At 42.1% G+C, this 19,737-nt stretch overlaps 1 protein-coding gene across 1 annotated transcript in view; it reads right to left on the bottom strand.

Annotated features, from left to right (window-relative positions):
* Positions 1-19,737, bottom strand: part of LOC307040942 (neural-cadherin-like) — a gene marked incomplete at its 5' end in the record, with an annotated part of 110,639 nt that overhangs the window by 14,341 nt on the left and 76,561 nt on the right. The window contains 13 exons of the mRNA XM_079684173.1: positions 1,700-1,950; positions 3,631-3,814; positions 4,589-4,853; positions 7,175-7,341; positions 7,615-7,798; positions 9,292-9,415; positions 11,163-11,290; positions 11,449-11,576; positions 13,404-13,618; positions 15,555-15,832; positions 16,295-16,524; positions 17,955-18,139; positions 18,848-18,941. Of these exons, the coding sequence (XP_079540299.1) occupies positions 1,700-1,950; positions 3,631-3,814; positions 4,589-4,853; positions 7,175-7,341; positions 7,615-7,798; positions 9,292-9,415; positions 11,163-11,290; positions 11,449-11,576; positions 13,404-13,618; positions 15,555-15,832; positions 16,295-16,524; positions 17,955-18,139; positions 18,848-18,941 (2,433 nt within the window). The remainder of the gene's footprint in view (positions 1-1,699; positions 1,951-3,630; positions 3,815-4,588; positions 4,854-7,174; positions 7,342-7,614; positions 7,799-9,291; positions 9,416-11,162; positions 11,291-11,448; positions 11,577-13,403; positions 13,619-15,554; positions 15,833-16,294; positions 16,525-17,954; positions 18,140-18,847; positions 18,942-19,737) is intronic.

Here is a 19,737-nt window from a genome sequence, read left to right as displayed (position 1 = left end):
ATGGGTGGATAGTGGGATATAAAATAAGTTGGACGGATAAAAAGTAAGGCGGTAAGGGAAATTGACTTCTGAAGTCAGAGCGTAACATTGGAAGAGACAGGGAACACAGAAGTGAGGAGAATATAGAAAAACACATAAAGAAACTCCACGATTCTCTGGGGACTTGTACAGCTTCCCCGTGAATCACAAATTAAGACATACAATAGAGGTTTCTCATTACTCTAATTTCCCATCCTCGACTCCTCGGTCCTCCGGTAGTGACCCGGAAATGGATTTCAGCGCGCCATGTTGAAGGACATCTCATTTCTCTAAATGCACTTCGAGGACCGAGCATCGAGGAGGCTCTCTGGAGGAGCTCTAACCGAGGATACACTGATGCATCCTCCGCGGATGCATTTCCGGGAACGGTTGAGGCGTTACGCAACGCCGGACTTATCTCAGCCAATGACAGCCCTGCATGCATCCCCTGGATGTTATTTTAGTAACTGCTTTCATCGCGACGCAATGTTTACAGTGAGAACAGCTGTGAGGTCCGTGCAGAAAGCAGAGCAGTGTGCATAATATATATCACTCAGTATAACAGGCCTACATTACTCTCAGTATTTGTATGCTGTAGTTTAGTAGATATCTACAAACAAAGAGTCAATATTTTTCTAAGGCCATTTAGTGCTTCACATAATAAAATACACAACGGCTGTAGCCTGATTTTGCTTTAGGAGCTGTAGGTGTGTGTGGTACAGTGTGTAGGTGTGTGTGTGGTACAGTGTGTAGGTGTGTGTGTGGTACAGTGTGTAGGTGTGTGTGTTGTAAAGTGCGTGGATGCGGCTGACAGACGGGTCTCAGTTGGTTTGGTGTCCTCTGTTTTTAATAGGCCTACTTGTAAATACAACTTTTGGCCCGTAATTTCAATTCCCCATTTCAGCGACCAGACAGAGAGAGGAGGGGGATATATCCAGTCTCTGATTGTGTTACGTTATTATGAGAGTGCTCTCATACTTGTTTGATTCTGAAATTGTATATATTTATATAAATATATGTGTGTGTATATGTCCGCATCTGTAGCCTGTTATTGTCTCATTATACCGCACTGTCAATTAATTAAAAGTAAATATATAAGTTGTGAACACATCTGTCCATCAGACAGTGCTGCCTCCTGTCATCATTAATGGACGTCTCTTTAAAATGACCGCTCAGAGGAGCGGAGTTCTCATTTCTCTAACCGCCTGCTGCTTCCCCTCCTCTCTCCTCAGTTCCTCTCCTCAGTCCTCCGCTCTTATCTCCTGTGGGCGGCACTAAGCCTTGAGGATAGGAGTCGAGGAGGGGAATTTAGAGTATTGAGAAACCTCTAATGTTTCCCTCCCTGCTTATCTTCCAGTTTTGTTTCATATTTCCGCCAACCACCCATGGAGAAATCACATCCTGCCACAACTCAAGAGATCAATAAGGCTAACAGATACATGTAGTAGATTTCACCGGGGTGGAAAACAAATAAAACAGGAGATGTTACAGACATGGTGCAATGATTATACCATGAAGACAAGAACACACACACATAGAAAGACAAGATGAAAATCAATGCAGTGAAGATGAAAAAGAAAGAAAACGACAAACAAAAACATACATTTAAGAAACATAAGAACAGATGAGGGAACGAGTTCCGGTTACCACAGGTAGAAGATGACATAGTCAACATAGCTACCTAGAAAGGCCAAGACACAGATGCTGATGGCGAACATGGAGCTGAGGCTGAGGCTGTTTCCGTCCACGTTGTGGAACATGGCGAGCGTCACCTCGCAGTGACGTCCCTTATAGCCTTCGCTGCAGTGGCATGAGTAGCGGGACGGAGAGTGGGCCACGCAGGTGCCATGGCGACAGGGACGGCTGGCGCACAGCGTGTAGACGCACACTTTACCAAGGGAGCTCTCTTTGGTGATGTGGCCTGGAGGGCACCTGAGCAGAGAGATGGCAGTGTAAGGCAAAGAGACAATTGGGGAAACTGTCAGATAAAAAGAGCATTGGCTTCTATCATGATGAGAGTTATGTCACCTAAGCTGTCAGTTTAAAAATAAATCCCTCAGGAGTAACACCTCTTACATGAGATTCAAGATATGCTTTTGAAGGTTCTAGCGTTGACTGTACTGAGATAAAACAAACGAGGAAAGGAACTGAGAAGCTAGGATTGGCTTTGCAGTAGAAGTCCCACTGTATATTTGTGCAAAACATTCCCTGAACATCATTCACCCCTGCTGCCCCCTGCCTCTCTCAGCGCTGTGTGACCTGAGGCTGTGCAGCAATCACAGAATATGGATATCCAACTGCAGTAGAAAGTCCCACGCTGTTTCAGAGTCCTAAATTCACAGCCAGGGGACTCAGTGGTCCTGCAGAGTTTAAAGGGGCAGCCGAGACTGTGACAGCCACTGCTGTTATACTCTGTTCTCTCAGGTTGACACGTGATTAGACACAAAGAGTAAGGGCTGAACTCAGCCAAGCTGCCACCTGGTGGACACTTCAAGGGTGCTGCAGGAGACTCACATTGTTCTATAGATGCACAAATACTCAAACCTCGTCTGCTATGTCATTATGAAATGATTCATAAAACATACAAAAATAAACATTAGTTACGGCTTACATTTTTTTCATAAATGTTATCTTATTTAAAAGCTTCACCAGACTTAATTTGAGAAAAAAGACACTATTAAATAATTTGTTGTTTGTTTTTATCATTTAGTTTATTTAAATCCCAACTCAGAACCTGGTTAGTGAGGAATCAGCTCTGCCAACACTGACACAATCTTCTGCTCCTTACCACACACTGCCTGTGTTTTATCATGTTCTTTTTAGTTTAGTTTTATTGTTTTTATTTAAGTTTTCCAGTAATGTATGTTGCATGTTTTTATTTGATTGTGTTTACTTGTTTAAAATGGAATCTGTTTTAGGTTGACTTACACAATCTGTCCAGGGACTACAGATGAAAAGTAGCCTCTTGGCTAACTCTGGCACATTTACAGAAATGTTAATTAATGTGCACTGTCCCTGTTAAATAAATGAATAAATAAAAGAATGAGTGGGTTCTTTTTTTAATCTGTTTTAGGTTATTTGTCTCAATGTAAAGCCGTTTTAGAAAATCCTCTAAAAACATGAAGTCTAATATCATAATCATTATTATGATTCATCACTAAATAGTGACATGGTTGCTGTTTCCCATTTTATCTTTGGTTCAATGACCCTGCAATCTGGTCACACATGATTTGTTTTCTTTGGGTAATTTATTTTGTTTGTCATATGATGCTTTGGAAACTCACACATATAAATGCAGAGTTTGTTTATACCTGACAAATGATAATAAATAGCATTCAACCTAACGTGACCAGTTGTTAATGTTGTGAATGGGTTACATGACATTTAAAGTTCCTCCCCGAAAGGTTATATTATTATTCTATCTACCTTCAGTAACAGTACTGTGCGAGTGTATTTGCCTTGATGTGGTTTTCTTGTTAAAATGAGCAAGCTCATTGCTGGTGTTCCTAATTTAATATAAGCGAGGCCTTGCAGTCCTTGTCTCTCGATGTATGCGTATACTAAGGCGTCATTAACACGCCGGGTTATTCATTCTGTATTTATTTACAGCACCTGCACTCGTGGTGTCTCCAGAGGTCCACGCAGACCAGGGGAGGGGAGCAGTGATGATTCCTGCAGGCGTCTGAAGAGCAGCCGGCAGAGACCCCCTGCAAGGTGACCACCTGAAGCCCATCTGAAGGCGGCTCCTCACCCAGAGGTAAGGAGCGGCTGTTGAACCTCACATCTCGCAAACATCCTGGTGGGCAGAGGGGGGAAAAAGAGAACGGGAGGGTAAGAAAAAGAGTTTACAATGCCAAAAACCACCAGTCCTCAGGCTAGATCTCTTTATGGTATTTTCACCATGGCAGGGGAGTAAACTCACACACACACACACACACACACACACACACACACACACACACACACACACACACACACACACACACACACACACACACACACACACACACACACACACACACACACACACACACACACACACACACACACACACACACACACACACACACACACACACACACACACACACACACACACACACACACACACACACACACACACACACATTGACACACATAAACAGGCTGGCTGAAACACCTGCAGACTGAGGCACACTCGCAGAAAACACACAAACAGCCCGAGGCTAAGCTGTCAGCATGGAGTTCTTTTTTCAGTTTTTTAGAAGGATATCTTCTCTGCTGGTTAGTTTGCTCACTCTGCAGGACGCATGATGTCTAACACATCTTTTAAATACAGTTCAGTCCCACTATCTCGCTTTCTATCTACTTGAAACTATGGGATCCAACAACTTTGTCTGCGGTAAGGATAAGCACTGAATTATTTATATGTTCAATAACTTTAACAGGTATGCAAGTAGCTGTGGAGTCCACTCTTTTGCCAATGAATATATTGATCGTTCACCTCATCCATTGATTTTCTCCCCTCAACATTAATTAATTTGTCCACTCATACAGTCTCATTAAACCGAAATACGTAAGTATCCATCTACCGAGGAAGCTCCTGTTGTGTCCCGAGGGAAAAGAGTTTCCGAGCATCACGGCGGAGGGGTCGATAATGATCTCGTGACTCTGCCCAGGCGAGGCTGTGACTTCTCGTCGCCCCCCGCCTCCGTCCAGTCGCAGGGTGAACTCCCTGCCGTACCGATCCAGTTCCACCTCATGCCACTCTCCATCACTGAGGCGGTGGTGGGGCAGCGTCAGGTTGTAGTCTCCATCCCCGAGGTTGTAGAAAACAGCGAGTAGACCCTGAAAAACCTGAGAAGCACAGCGAAGCTTTGCTGATTGAAATACAAGCATTAAAACAGACAAGGAAACCTATGAAATAATAAAATATGTTTTTATAGATGGGCTATGGATATAGTACTAGGCTTCATTTGGAAGACTTATGCATTGTTAAAACTAAAACAAGCTGCTATGTTTTGTCATCAATCCTTAGCGAATACAAATTGTTATATGAGGGTGTCACACATTCTAATCCAGCTGACCTGGACTCCTGCCATATTGATGATGTGCAAAACAGATCTTCAGCATAACATCATCTTAAGAAGTAGGCCAGCTCCCGTGGTGGAGTAAAAAAGGCAGCAAAGGTTGGGCAATACAGAAACATGTGAATGTATCTACTAAGAACAGACCCTCTGTGGTGAACCTGCCAGAAAAATGGCATGAAAATTTCAGTGGCAAAAATTAATTCAGGCAATTTTGCAGCTATGATGCTTTGCAGCGCCGCCGTACACATGACTGCGTGGCAGGAGCCGGAGCCATCCCGAAGGGAAGGTAAACAAGAAACAACAATTATCTTCAGCAGTTAAGGATGAGCGAACACAATGGACCCAACCAATGAGGGGCTCCCATAACTGCTGCTTGTACATGTCCAACGCTTAATTGGAAACAGTGGGGCAAGATAATTCACATTCAGCCCAACCTGCATTAACTATTGCTCCCTCAGCATGGGCATCTCAAAAGCTTCTCCCCCACTGGACACTCTCTCACAGTAAAAGCTGACTTTGCTCTCCCGTCTGCCTCATCCTGCCCTCAACAAAAAATGAACAAAGGACAAAGGACTCAATCAATACTCAGGAAAAAATCTGATTATACAAACTTTCTGCAGCGCCCCCAGAGATCTATGCAATCACCATTAGGCGCAAAAAGTGTCTTCCTGAAGTCTGTATTTCTATAGAACTTTTAAATCACATTTAAAGCCAAAAAAAGTAAATGATTGTAGAGTGTTACTGCTCTTAAGGGTCACTGGTCTTTGACAAAGCAGAGCATACTAGTCGCTCTCCCAAAAAACCCTTCACAGGGCATTTGATGATTTCTTTCTTTACAGAGACACTATATTCCTTGGAGAGCTGCATGTTGTTTATACCCAGCTGGCCCTTGCTAACCTCTGTGTGAAAGTGTGGTTATTTATTCAGTGTGCACTCTATCCCATATCTACCCTTATGAAAAAAAAAGAGACAGCCCTTTAAATTAGGGCTTGTTGTCGGCAAACACACCAGGCTTAGGCTCAAGTATTTCTAAGAGCTTTGAGACAACCGGGCTGGAAATGCTGCTGCGTGCTGCTTCTGCGGACAGACATCAGATGTTTTATACAGCTCAGCAGCTCCGCTCCAGAGAGGCTTTCACAAAAAGGCTTCACAGACAGCACACAGTGAGGGTTACAGCCTTTTCCTCTTCCCGTCACTGCAGGGACTGCAACAAGGGAAAGGGGACGACATTGTTTTTCCTCATGAAGTAAAGACCCATAGAAGAACAAGATATGAGGGCGATGCTTTTTACACAAAGCTGTCCAACGTTTAACAAGCGCAAAGACAAGAGGTTTTCAAAGACAGATCAGTGTTGTAGAATACCCTAAACGAGACAGGTGTGCCGCAAACAGCTGAACCTGTGAGTTATCCAAAACAAAAATGACAGTCCTAACAGAGCCATTTACTTCCAGGTGCTGTTTACACTCGACCTGTCACTCAATGAGACGAGAGGCCTTGACGAAACACTGGCTTCAAATCCACTCAAGAATGTGTCAGCCGTGCTATTATGGAGGTTTGGCAAAGTGAGGTAGACTTGTCTCGAAAAGAAACTCAGTGTGAGCACCACTCCACTCCGGGCTTGTGGCAAAGGGAGCAGCATGACTGCAGACATGACTTTGAGCCTGACACTCGAAACAGACTGTGTCAAAACCCTCAAGTTCAGAGCAATGGGATCTGACCTTCACTTAAGAGCACTCTCTCCTTGAATTACAGTGCACACAGTTGCATTCTTTCACTATTGAATTGTGCTTGAATCATTAACCACAGACAGAAATAACCTTGAATAAAGAAGACCTCATTTCTTAAATAGCAGCCTCTCAATAGCAGTATTCTTCAGACTCTCTGAAAGACCTCGTCGTGAACATACATATGTCAATCACCCGGCCCCCTCAGTATCCACCCATATGTCTCCAACCCTGATATTACTCACTCTCAGCCTGACAAGCGTTTTCAGAAATCATTGTCCGGGCCCTAATTATCATCTTAAGGCCTACAGAGAAAGACAATCAGAGCTGTCAAGGTGGTGTGGAGCACCAAGCCGCTACTCACCTCTAAGCGTAGGTATTCATTCTGCTCCTGGGAGAGCAGGCTGAAGATGACACCTGCGGCGGCACGCGTCCGGACCCCGACCTGGAACCTGGTCCGTCGCGCAGGCAGCGACCACAAGAGCTGGAACTGTACGTGGCTCCGGATGTCGAAGGAGAACTCTGGCGCAGCTTGTCAATCAAAAACACACAAGGCTTGTTCAATTAATTCAGCTGTCATGTGGGAAATACGCGAGGATATCGCAGCGAGGCTTTGCTGTTCTGCAGAAGCACTTCATGTAAGGCGAGGTTATCTTCACACTGCAGCAAAGTGACGTTTGGTAAGGTAGAATATTCCCCCATGAATTCACTTTGTGAGTTTTACAATCCCCAACTCCACTGAGATCTGACTGTTCTTCCCCTGAAAACTTTGTGGTCAATTAAAAAAAAACGTGTTATTCTCACCTTGATCACACTGAGGCCCTGTAAAGCCAGGTTCACACAGGCAGCTGAAGGACCCCCACTCTCCATGACAGTGGCCCCTCTGGCCGCAGGAGGACAGGGGCTCCATGTCGGTGCAGTGGTCATCAATAAGAGAGCAGCCTGGCACAGTGTTGGAGGATTCAGCCGGGGAACCAAGGTCGTATAGCTGAGTGGCAGAAGAAGAAGAAACAAATAAGACTCAGTAACCAGAGAGAAATGAAAGGATTCTGTACTTACAATAATAGTAGCCGAGTGAATGGGGATGTGATTGCAGATTGAGAAAGAAAATTGTATCTTATCATTCAATTTAGGATACCATAAACCAATGTGATTGCTGATTGCTTAATGATACATTGCATATTGATTTACCACACACAGTGAAATTGAAGTGGCGCAGCAGCAAAAATATGTAAAAAATGTACCAGAATACTAAGTACATTATGAATTTCTGCTATATTATATACAACAAGAATACAAGGAAGTATGAGACAGGAAGAACTATACACCATGCATACATACATGGTATAGCAGGGTACATAATCAACGTCACAATATAATATGTACAGTATGTAGATATGCAAGTAAGTTCTGCCATTAACTTACAGAGTAACGTAGTAGGAGTAATGTATTTGCTCCTGTCACACCACTATACTTGCTATGCCACATTTCACAACATGTTGTACTTTTGACAGCTATAGTAACTTGTCATTTTGTATAAAGATTTTACATTCACAACTAGGTTCACCTTAGAGAATGTTCTAAATCAAACTATCCAGCATTATGTAAAGTATATAAATGTAGCTCCACCAAAGCCATTTACTTAACGATATCAAAATTACATTACATGGTATTTGGCATACACTTTAATACTGTAGATGTGCCGATGGGAGTAATTTGGGGATAGTTATCTCTCCCAGGGGATTTCTTTAAAACTGCACCAAGTTAGAGGAACGCCTTGTTGACAAATATTTTTGGGAGTTTGTTCCTCCAAGGCTTATTTTGGATTTGTTACACATTTTTACTACAGCATGTTTACTACAATCACACAGAAAAAGTTATATATGACAACAATATGTGTGTGTGTGTGTGTGTGTGTGTGTGTGTGTGTGTGTATACAGTGTGCCGACATGCATGTGTTTGTGTGTGTTTGGCTGTGATGAAACCATGTGCCACTGTGTGCTTAATGTAAATTGTGTAAATGTGACGGATACATGAGACTCATCAACTGGTGTATCTCTACCAGCAAGTCTGTCTGTGACCCAATAAAACCCACCATGTTCTTTGGTGAGAAACGTTAAAACATAAACTATATTGAGAAGGACACCACAGGGCATTTTTATGCACAAACCTGGATGTAGCACTATATGTTTAGTTTGTTGTGTTCTGGTAGTGCTTAAATAAATAATCTGAATGCTTCTTTTATAACTTTCCTTTTTGTAAACTTGTTTGTAAAAGTACATATTGTACATCTGCAATAACAGGTGTAAAAACAACCACATGGATCCCCCAGCACCTTCTGTATGTGGTCAGCCATCCAGACAGGTAAACACAAATTAATAGAATTTACAATTCAATACAGAAATCTCTTTATCTACAACATATTTTATAAACAGTCCCCGGTCATTGTGTGTTTATTTAACTGCCTGCTCCACACAATACCTTGCTGTCCAGGAGCAGGTTCCTTATGCATCCAGTGTAGTGTTTGTGCTGCAGCTGGGGGTATTCATAAGATATGTTCTGGTTGACCCCTCCGAGCTGCACTACATGACTTCCATTCAGGTACCTGGGAAATAAAAGCAACTTTCAATAGACAATAAACAGAAGAACAGAAAAGAAAAAAACACCATGTAGGTTCCCAAGGTTAGAATTCATAGTGCAGCTCTCAATATATAAAGAAACGCAAGCACAGGAAAAGGAACACACTCCTTATAATCCGTCAAGGTTAACATTCATGGTTTATTTTCCTGCTGAGGGTGTCATCACTGTTACTGCTCCCAAAGAAATATGACATCTTATTCCATTTATTTTTCCCTTATTGTGAAAATAAATGCATGTATAAATTGTATTTACCTGAAACGATAAATACACATACTCTCTTGCCTTGAAGAGATAAAAAACTGAATGTATTTCAATGCTAGCTTAAATACATGTTCAATGACACAAGTGTTTATATGACCTAATAGGAAAACAAGGCATCAGGGTTAATGGTTTTCTCTTTTGTAAGTTATTCAAATGAATAGCAGTCGTAAAGCCCTGATGTACATAGTTAAACTTCATAAACTCTTAGCTTAATTACTGAAACAAAACAATCAGCACAGTGCCAGGCCCAGCCCGCGATGGGGGAAAAGAAATTGAGCTGTGACTATGTACACAAACAAAGTCAGACGGATTAATTAGCATTTTAAGAATATCATATCTGAGGATTTTATTAACAGTTTCTCCCCTCCAGAGAGGAAAGGAATTAAACACTGTGAGCTCACAACAGTCTGAGCCACTACATGACTTGAACAGATTCCATGCAGCTGGTGATTAACACCTTTTGAAACACAACTCATGCCACGAGAACTGCCTGATTATGCGTATTTCTTTAAATAAAACCAGAGGGAAGGGCATTACTATTTTATTTTGAAAGATCATAAGCAGTTAAGGTTGTAAATTATTACTTTTAAGGGATATAAGATGCTAAAGATCTAGGTTTTTCATGTTGTAAGGGGATACTTATGAGCCGAAACAACTTACAAAGTTATTTCATATTTGATAAACGGACAATTTATCTGCATCTGTTATTTATTTGCTATTTACTATTAATCAGGTAATCAATAAATATGAATCAATAATTTAAATATTAGGACCTAATCCAAATTGTATTACACATTCATCGCTACTGCGTTATCTAATCTTTCGATCCTAAAAAAATAATACTGAATGTAATAATCCATGTATTTTTTGCAGTTTTGCATGCCAGCACACCTAAATCATTACAACACTACTAGACTAATATGGTAGAATAGAGGTAATCCTTTAGTATTCCTTGTATAAAGTTAAAGCAGTCTACCTAGATGCCACATGTGTATGCAAAGATTGACCATCATTTCTAATTTTTCACTTTTAGCACCTTTCAAAGTGCTGTGCTGTGACTACTAATGCTGCTATAGGATTGTTTACCCCTGTGGGGACATCGGGCACTAAAGACACTGACCCCACGGACCAGGCATCCTTTTAGATTTATAAACAGCGAAAAAACAAATCCTTAGAAGATGAATAGTTTGCAACCACAAGAAAAACCCCAGCAGGACCTCTGGAGGATTTCTAAACCCTAATTGTTGGTTACCTCAACCCAAAAGACACATTAACATTAAACTCAGTTATTCCTACACCTATACTTGTCTGTATGTACCATGTATCTATTCTAAATGATGATACATACAGCGTGTTATGTATCCCCTGATGAAGTACTTATTGGCTAAGGATTCAGTTTTTTATATTGTACAGTGCTGGTCACATTTGATCCACTGCATCATTGATCTTACTTGTCCCTGTTGGGTGTGACCCCGCGGATTTCACAGGATGAGCGGTCTTCTGTCATTGCCCATGAGTCCACGCCTTCTGTCTCCATGATAATCGCACTGGAACATCGATCGAGAGTGAGGCGCACTTCCTTTAGTTTGGGGGAGAACGGAGAGAGGTCATCGCTGCTGCACATGTGGATATATTGTAGATAGGCGCTCTCTACAAATTACTGCATGTATCTTAATCTGACATATCCCTACACTCGGGTAGACTTGTTGAGGTGCTAATGGGAATCGCTTCTCTTACTTTGCTGTTGCTCCTCACATCGAGGCGGTGCCAGCGCCTGTCAGTCACCCCAACGTTATTGGTTAACTGGAGGACCAGCGTTCCAGAGCCGTGGTTAATCTTCAGACTGGGTGTCCCACCAATCAGCTCTGAGGGAAAGGACGTTCAGAGAAAAACAGACAAGATGTGAATGTCATATTCATGCAGGCATGTAGCAAAAAAAAACAAGGGGCTTATGGTAGCATCTTGAAGTTAGAACAGACAAACCATAGTTAATAAAAAAGAGAATTACAGCAGGGAATCTTAAATCATCTGCTCACCAGAAATAATGGAACTTATTTGCCCATGGTTGTAAAAATAGGAAATAGAAATCAATCAAGAAGAAAGGTTGGTTTGACAAAATGATTGTTCACAGGGAGCTCTGTAAACTAATTATTCAGTAATGATAACACTGTTTCCAGGTTGAGATATTACCGCAGAATGTTTTTAAATATCATTTTTAAATGATGCGAGTCCCACAAATGAAATTGAATTAACCTTTAATATATGGGGTGGAAATCTGAAAGACAGACATCTCAAAACAAAACCAAACATTTCTGTATGGCCAGACAATATGAGAGAATAAAGGAGAATGTTTTTAATTTGGGTAAACCAACATTTAAATCATCCCCAGCAAACACAAATAGATATGTTGGGAATTTAAGATTGTATGTGTGTGCATATAAAAGGGAATGGACCCCATGATAGCAATTGGTATAGATATGAAAGACTGGTTGCTATTATATTTTATATCCAAATAGATTCCCGATACATTCAAATCCCAACATGACTTTTATAGTTGTCTTTATAATGTAAATCTTTGTTTTCAGATCATCATTATCGTTATCCCGTGGCAGTAACTTCAACAACAAGCAGCAGCAGTGTGTTTAATGCACTCTGTTCAATGTACTGCTGTGTAATGAAAGATAATCTGGTGAGACACTATAATACAGGGGTTACACATCTGTATACCTTGTGATACCGTAAGCAAGGTGTTTATGGCGCAATCTTTAAAAAAAAATCACATTTTGGGAAATCTATCATAGTAAAAAAACACACCGATACATGCATTACTTATTATTACTTTTTATGCATTTAGAAAAGCGAAAACTGCAGTTGCATTTATCACAAGTCCCTGTTACCCTGAATCTTATTTGCAATCTGAGTGAAGGTACAGCCATTTGTCTATATAAAACATATATCTATCTATATATATATATATATTAAAAAAAATGCAGGATTTGTTAAGTGACAGATTAAGTTTATAAAAGTTGTAAATATAAAGATCACTTGTATTTGAGAATCGACACTTTATCACAGAACATGTTGCCATTACAATGGTATTTTCTATCTCTACAATGCATTTCTTTTACAATTCAGCTATTTAAAAAGACACCCATATGATCATTAAGTAACATGAATCATTTCAGTAATGCACTTCGGTTTACACCAAAATATTAGTGTTATGCAATCTGATGACTAACTATCAACAATATTAAGCTTTATTTATTTACTGTAGATGTTGTCCTTCATATATAGAATTGATGTTCCAGCCTTTATGTTAGCAAGAACAAGTTGAGTGAGACGCTGAATGTTTACCAGCCACACAGCGTGTTCAGGAGCTGAAGCACTGCAGTGACACTGAGGCGGGGGGTAAGCAATAATACAATTCCTCGTGGCACAGGACAGTATTATACACATAAAACAGTAAGAACGAGTCTCCTGTGTTGCAGCACATGAGGTACTGCACTATAACTCGGTAGACTGAGCGCTCAAATCCCTCAACAGCAGTACACTAACGAATAACATTTGCCTCATATATCTGATTAGCTACCGCCAAGTAATTGAACACACAAAATAAAGGTGCAAGTTTGAGCGCAGTAATGGCCCCGCAGGTCGCCCGGCATGCATCTAATTACACAGACTCCTTTATTTACCTATGGCCATGTAGTCCTCTTCCTCCCCGGGCAGCAGAGTGGCCAAAGGGCCTGCGTACAGTAACAGTCCATCGTCTTCCTCCGTCATAAACTCCAGTGAAAGATGGCTATCAAAGCAAGGCCTGATGGGGGGGAACCAGGCATAACCGTTGCCAAGGAAACTAAGCCTCGTCTGCTGACAGTCTGGCCCCTCGAGCTGCGGGGGGCAGTGACACCTGTAGCACACAGAAGGGGGAAAAAAATAAATAAGAGTGAGGACAATCAGGGTGAAAGATGGGGAAAGAAACAATCAGTGTAGTTGATGTTTGTGTGCGCTGTGAAATCTTCTCACTGTCCAATCTCAGCGCGGGGACTTTGTGTACGTGACGGCCCTGTTGATTCACACAGGAAGGGGCTTTGACTTTTCTCCAACATGCACAGCTAAGAAAGCTCTTATCAATCTATTGTTAGAATAAGCAACAAACCCCTGAATATTCAATCCTACATTAAATCACTTAATTTCTCCGGCATGTTCTTTATCTGTCACCCGGGTTGAACCCTCTGGAGACGGCTGCTGCTCAGCAGATCTCATCTCTTTTGTTCGGAGATAATTAATTATATGTCTCTCGCTTTTATAAGCACCATACTATCGCTGATTTCGTGGACTTTTTCTCACTTATCCCCACCTGCCCTCTTCTCATTCTTAAGGTATTACACACTTTGCTTGATATCTGTGCAATTGCCCCTTCTTGTAGTCATCTACTTTGATTAGAGCTTGAGTGCTGGGGATCACCGCTCTTACAGGCACTGGAAATTAAATGTTTTCCATGCCTATCTTCAACATGTAGGAGTAGAAGACCGTGATGGTTAATATTAATAATCGTACACAAAGAACGATAAAGGGAGAGATCCCAGCAGTGATTAAAAACAGTCCATTCCATCACTGCGATGCTAGGGCCCGCTTGATCTCATCCTCTCAATGTGAGACAAGCTGGCTTTGCTGATAATGTCAAAGCCATCTATTTCCACGCAGTGTCTGAGGGAGGCTGTGTGTGCTGAGACCGTTAGGGGCTGTTTCTCCCCATCTCTGTTTATTCTGCAGAGGGGCAACGCATGTCAGGAATACTGATCCATACGCAGCGAAAAAGGACGGATTAGGCGGAGCGTAGCCGTATGCATACATATGCACACGCCGTGCACGGCACCTCACTCATTCATGTGACTCATGGGAGCATTGCCGATCCAAATCAAGTGCGGAGCATGTTTTTCCCACTTCTGACTGACAATATCTGATCAGCTGCCTTCTGTAGTTGCCTGTTAAGCTCCTTCGACAGAGTATAGAATCAAACATTGGATTCTTTATAGTTCTGCCGCATTCACATGAGGGCACATATAGCACATACGGGGAGATAGCCTTGTTACGGAACAAGGGCTTCTCTCAGCAGGGAGCAGATCAACCGCTGTGGAGGAAATTTAAAAGATAAGAGTAGAAAAAAAAGAAGCTCTGTAGACTGTTATATGAACTTGCATGTTCATGTTAATGGCATTAAATGAGATTTTGAGAAGTTGTGAGCATAGAGGGGGGCCAGAGTTGTGCTAATCCTCTTGCCCTATATTTATTTAATCTGAGCATTAGTGTGTGCATGAAATGAACTGCACGCTGTTGCCTACTGAATTATTTCCACAGAGACCCTTACACTCTCAGTAATAACATAAATATTTAGGGTGAATATTCAAACTACTAGCTTATGACCTTGATACAAAAGTTCCCTTTCTTATTTATCTCCAAGTTCTGCAGCACACAGTGCACCAGAGTTTCAGATATCCGACTATAAATCTAAAGGCCTAATTTAGGTCCTAGTTCGGAATGATATGCACATTCATGCGCATTTTGCCTTTTGCAAATAGCCCTACGTCTCTTGAAAAAACTTGCTACTCTCTATTCAGCTGACAACACGGCAGAGCAGCTCAAGCAAGTTAGGTCAAGATGCAGGTGAAGGAGATTTTTCTCACGAGAGACACCTTCTTAGTAATGCTGGGCTCATTTTCCAGGATGCCACTCTTGCAGTAAGTCTCACAGGGCGAGAGAGAAGACTGCAGCACATCCCATTTAAAGTTATATCCTCTTAAACCCCCTTAGTCCTCCTGAAGAACTGCAGACGTGCCTCTCACCTGTATCCACTCTGGGTGTCGATGCAGGTTCCTCCGTTAAGGCAGGGCTTGCTGGGGTAGGAGGCGCAGGGTTGGTGGGTCATTTCCCTGGCAACGCAGCCACACACGGCGGAGGAAGTCACCTTCACTGAGACCAGGGAGAGAGCCCCCGAGTCCACCAGGGTGGGCGAGTCACTGATGCTTAACTGTGTGGAGCAGCCGCCGGACGTCCTGCAGTCCGTGCGCACACACTCATCTATCTGCACCTGGCTCACATTCACACGCAACACTGACTGCAGCTGCGGAGATTCAGAGAAGGCAAAGCAAAAATGCAAATTACAATAATTGTCAGTGAAGATAAACTGATTTGTATTTCTATTGGTATGAGTTACTCAATGATTTACACTTCAAGGGAAAAAAAGACTTCATCAGCAATACAAAGGAGTTGAAAATCAGGGCCTAATCTACATAAATGGTTTTAATATTCTATAACTGCTTGTTTATAACAAATAGCTAGACAGGAGGATTAAAAATGATGCACAACCAAAGCATGAAAAATGAAAGCCATTATAAAAGCAAAGAGAAGAAATGAATGGGAGAGACAAAGAGACATGACAGGGCCAGGCAGTTAACCGACAGGAAGTTGGTGTGAAAATAAAAGGGCAGATAAAAAGCTCTGTTATCTTTTCCCCTCAAGCTCCCAAGTGTATCACTTGATACACGAGCATTGATCTATCTATCAGACACGGCGGTATATATACCTTCTTTTTATGTGCGGCGAGGACAGCGTGCAGTTTTTCTGGGCGCAGGTAGCCGTTATCAGTTAGCACATAGAAATGAACGTCCACAGTTTTGTCCTGGCTGTCAGCGATGCTGAATATGTTGATGCTCCCTGATTTTACAGACAGGGTTTCAGACAGGAAGTCCCAGAACCTCTCCAGCCGACTCCTTCCCTCGACGTGAGAGTCGATAAAATCTCTCGCTGTTATGCCTTAGGAGACAAAGAGAGGAGTACTGACTCGTCAATGACAACTACAGGGTTGATCAAAGTCTACGAGTTCCTCATTCCATTAGCACCAGTGGTAGTCTAACATCTCCCGCTATCGATCCACTCCCTCACTGAATCATCCATAAGCTGAATGAGTCGTGATGCAGTCAAGTACAAATCTTTTATGTCTTCAGTGAAAAAAAGTTAGGGACTTGAACAAAATATTCTAATGTCCGTCAAAATAAATCACATACGTGGTGCCACCTCTCAATAACATCTGGAGAATGTGGGCAGTCATCTTTAATCTCCAGAAATGATAATGACTTGGAGTCAGAGGCATCCATAATAGCCTTCGTCGCCGTTCTCCAAACGGCTTTTTAAATGTCAAGGACTTTACCTGACACTTCCAAATTGACCTTTATAACTCCGATTTGCTCCAAGAGACTGACAGAGAAACGAACACTGGAACATAAACTTTAGAGTGTTAAAGACTACGACGAAGAAAGAGACTGTTACCAACAGGAAGTGTGAAAGGTTGCTTTAGAATGCTTAGAAATGTTAAATAATGCAAGTGTAAAAATGTCTCTTGACAGCCTATTATTTTAGCGTTAACTGGATTGACAAGCTGATAATAAGTCAATGAAAAGTACCATGCATGTGGCAGAGGCTGTCTCGTTCAACGTCAGCTTCAAAACACAATTGAACAACAACAGCAACTAGGAACACGTTTTTCTTTTGCAGAGGATGACTGAGGCAGGGAATCCAGTTGAATACACAGGGAAACGCACTGCAGTTTCAAAAACGATGCAAATGTAAAACCACAAATATGCCAAATCACATGCAAAAGGAGCAACATCTTCAGCAATGTGTCAACTCAAGAAGCTCACAACACCACGGAAACGGGGAAACTAAAAAGTGATGCACACAGTTGGGACCAGAGCGCCAACTGTCACTGTCTCAGAATTAGTCTGTTTCATGATTGTAAGGGTTTTGTCAGTATATTTGAAAATACTAGGTTAGATACGTTATCTAGCTTTCTCCAGCAGATCTGCAAAAATATCGGAAGGAATCAAGCGATCAAAATATTAAAATAAGCCAATAAAACTTCGATTTAAGGCATGGTTCCAGTGACAGTTGGCCAACTTTATAATCCCAGAACGCTCCGTTGTGTTCTGAGCTTCTTGCAGCATTTTGTGTTTGCAGCGTTTAGTTTATGCAGTGCTTTCAGTTATCAAATGTGTTGTTAAGTTGGTGAAGATGTTTCTTCATTTTCACGTGTTGTTCTTGTTTGTTTTGGCACATTTCTCGTTTTATATTTGCAAGTGCAGTGCATTTCTCATAATGGAAGTGTTGAGAAGTGTTTTTTGGGTCAGCCATCGTATGTTTGTGAGTGTTTGTGCCATAAGGGGAGTCAGTGTTTCTGCTAATGTTACCGGTCAGACGCAGCGAGGCGGACGACAGGATGGCCTTTTCCTCCAGATCCCTGACATGAACTCTGACCCCTGAGAACACGTCGGGCCACACACCATCAGACACCCCGACCCTCAACCAGTAGCTGCCTGCTGGAGTGTCTTGGCGGAGGGTCAGCACTCCTGAGCTCTGGTTCAGACTGAAGTATCTGAGGAAAGCAGAGCAGCTGTTTAGGGGGAGAAGACGGCTTCAGAGGAAGATGAAAGAGAAAGAAAAAAGACAAGTGGCCTCTTTTGTCTCTACGCTTTTGTTCAGAGGAAAGAACACCTGACAGAAAGCAGACAGACAAGAAGAGAATTGACCAGCGATAGCAGGGTTTAGTCAAGACGAAAAATTCAAATTCAAATTCAAATGAATTGTAAAAAAAAAACACATACATAAAAAGAAAAAGACGACAATTTATTTGCCGCCAAAAGAGCTACATAGTTGTCATGGTAGCTGTTAGATTTTTTTTATATGAATAAAACCAATTTGCAATTGGTATTTCTAATCTGATCTTGACGGTATGAATACTGAATAGCTGCACAAGGTCCCTGATGCAGTCAGACGGTCCTCGTACAGTTTGTTTCATCTCGGACGGGAACGTCACACAGGTAGACAGAGATGGCTTAATTTGTTTGAATCTCGTCGCATTTTCTATAATGGCTCACTGTTGACAGCTTTTATATTAGATGCCATAAAAGAGGCTTTGATAGAGAAAAACAGCCTCATAGCTGAGTCCACATCCTCTTTATTTATCCAATTCTACACAGCTGGCAGTTCTTCTTGTACCGTACTGCTTTAGCACTTGTACTGCACATTTGGAGATCAGCAGGTTTTCAGTACAAATGCTATGCATGTGACACAGAGCTCTTACTTGGCTGCGCTTGTCTCCAGAGTGTAGGTCTTGTTGTCCCAGTCATCAGGATCTGGGGCATACACCTTCCCCAGTGCCGCATTCGCCATCCTTCCTGTTCCAGGTAAACACAAAACACACACACACACACACACACACACACACACACACACACACACACACACACACACACACACACACACACACACACACACACACACACACACACACACACACACACACACACACACACACACACACACACACACACACACACACACACACACACACACACACACACACACACACACACACACACACACACACACACACACACACACACACACACACACACACACACACACACACACACACACACACACACACACACACACACACACACACACACACACTGATTCAGTCCGGACAGGATCTGCTGATGCTAACACATATCTTTCCGTCCCTCTCTTCTCCTTATCTTGCATTCCTGTGTTCTGTTCTACTTATTATGCTCATAACTGTGGAGCCCCACTGCTGGAATGAATAGGCTCTCAGTGCTCCACTTCAGAGAGCGTGGAGCTTAAGGAAGCAGGGCTATCTCAGTATGGATTATGTTATTATCGACCTGCAGTGCCAGAGTACTGCAGCTGGGTAAACAATGGCAGCCTGGATGATTCACGGCATTCCTGTTTTCAACAATTACCAAAACTGCCATGCAGCTGAGTATGCGATCAAAACACTAACAAGCCGACATACCTAACCAACTCACCTGAAGGGTAATAAACTACAAAAGGAGAAGAGGAATTATGATCCTTATCCCAATGTGATGCTCAGATGAGCTTTAGGCGTGGGGCTTGAGAAAGGATTTGACAACGGTATTACCATAACAAAACACTGTTAGAATGTAAAAA

The sequence above is a fragment of the Notothenia rossii genome (assembly GCF_949606895.1).
Source record: "Notothenia rossii genome assembly, chromosome: 5".
Lineage (NCBI taxonomy): Eukaryota > Metazoa > Chordata > Actinopteri > Perciformes > Nototheniidae > Notothenia > Notothenia rossii.
This window is presented reverse-complemented; position numbering and strand designations above follow the sequence as displayed.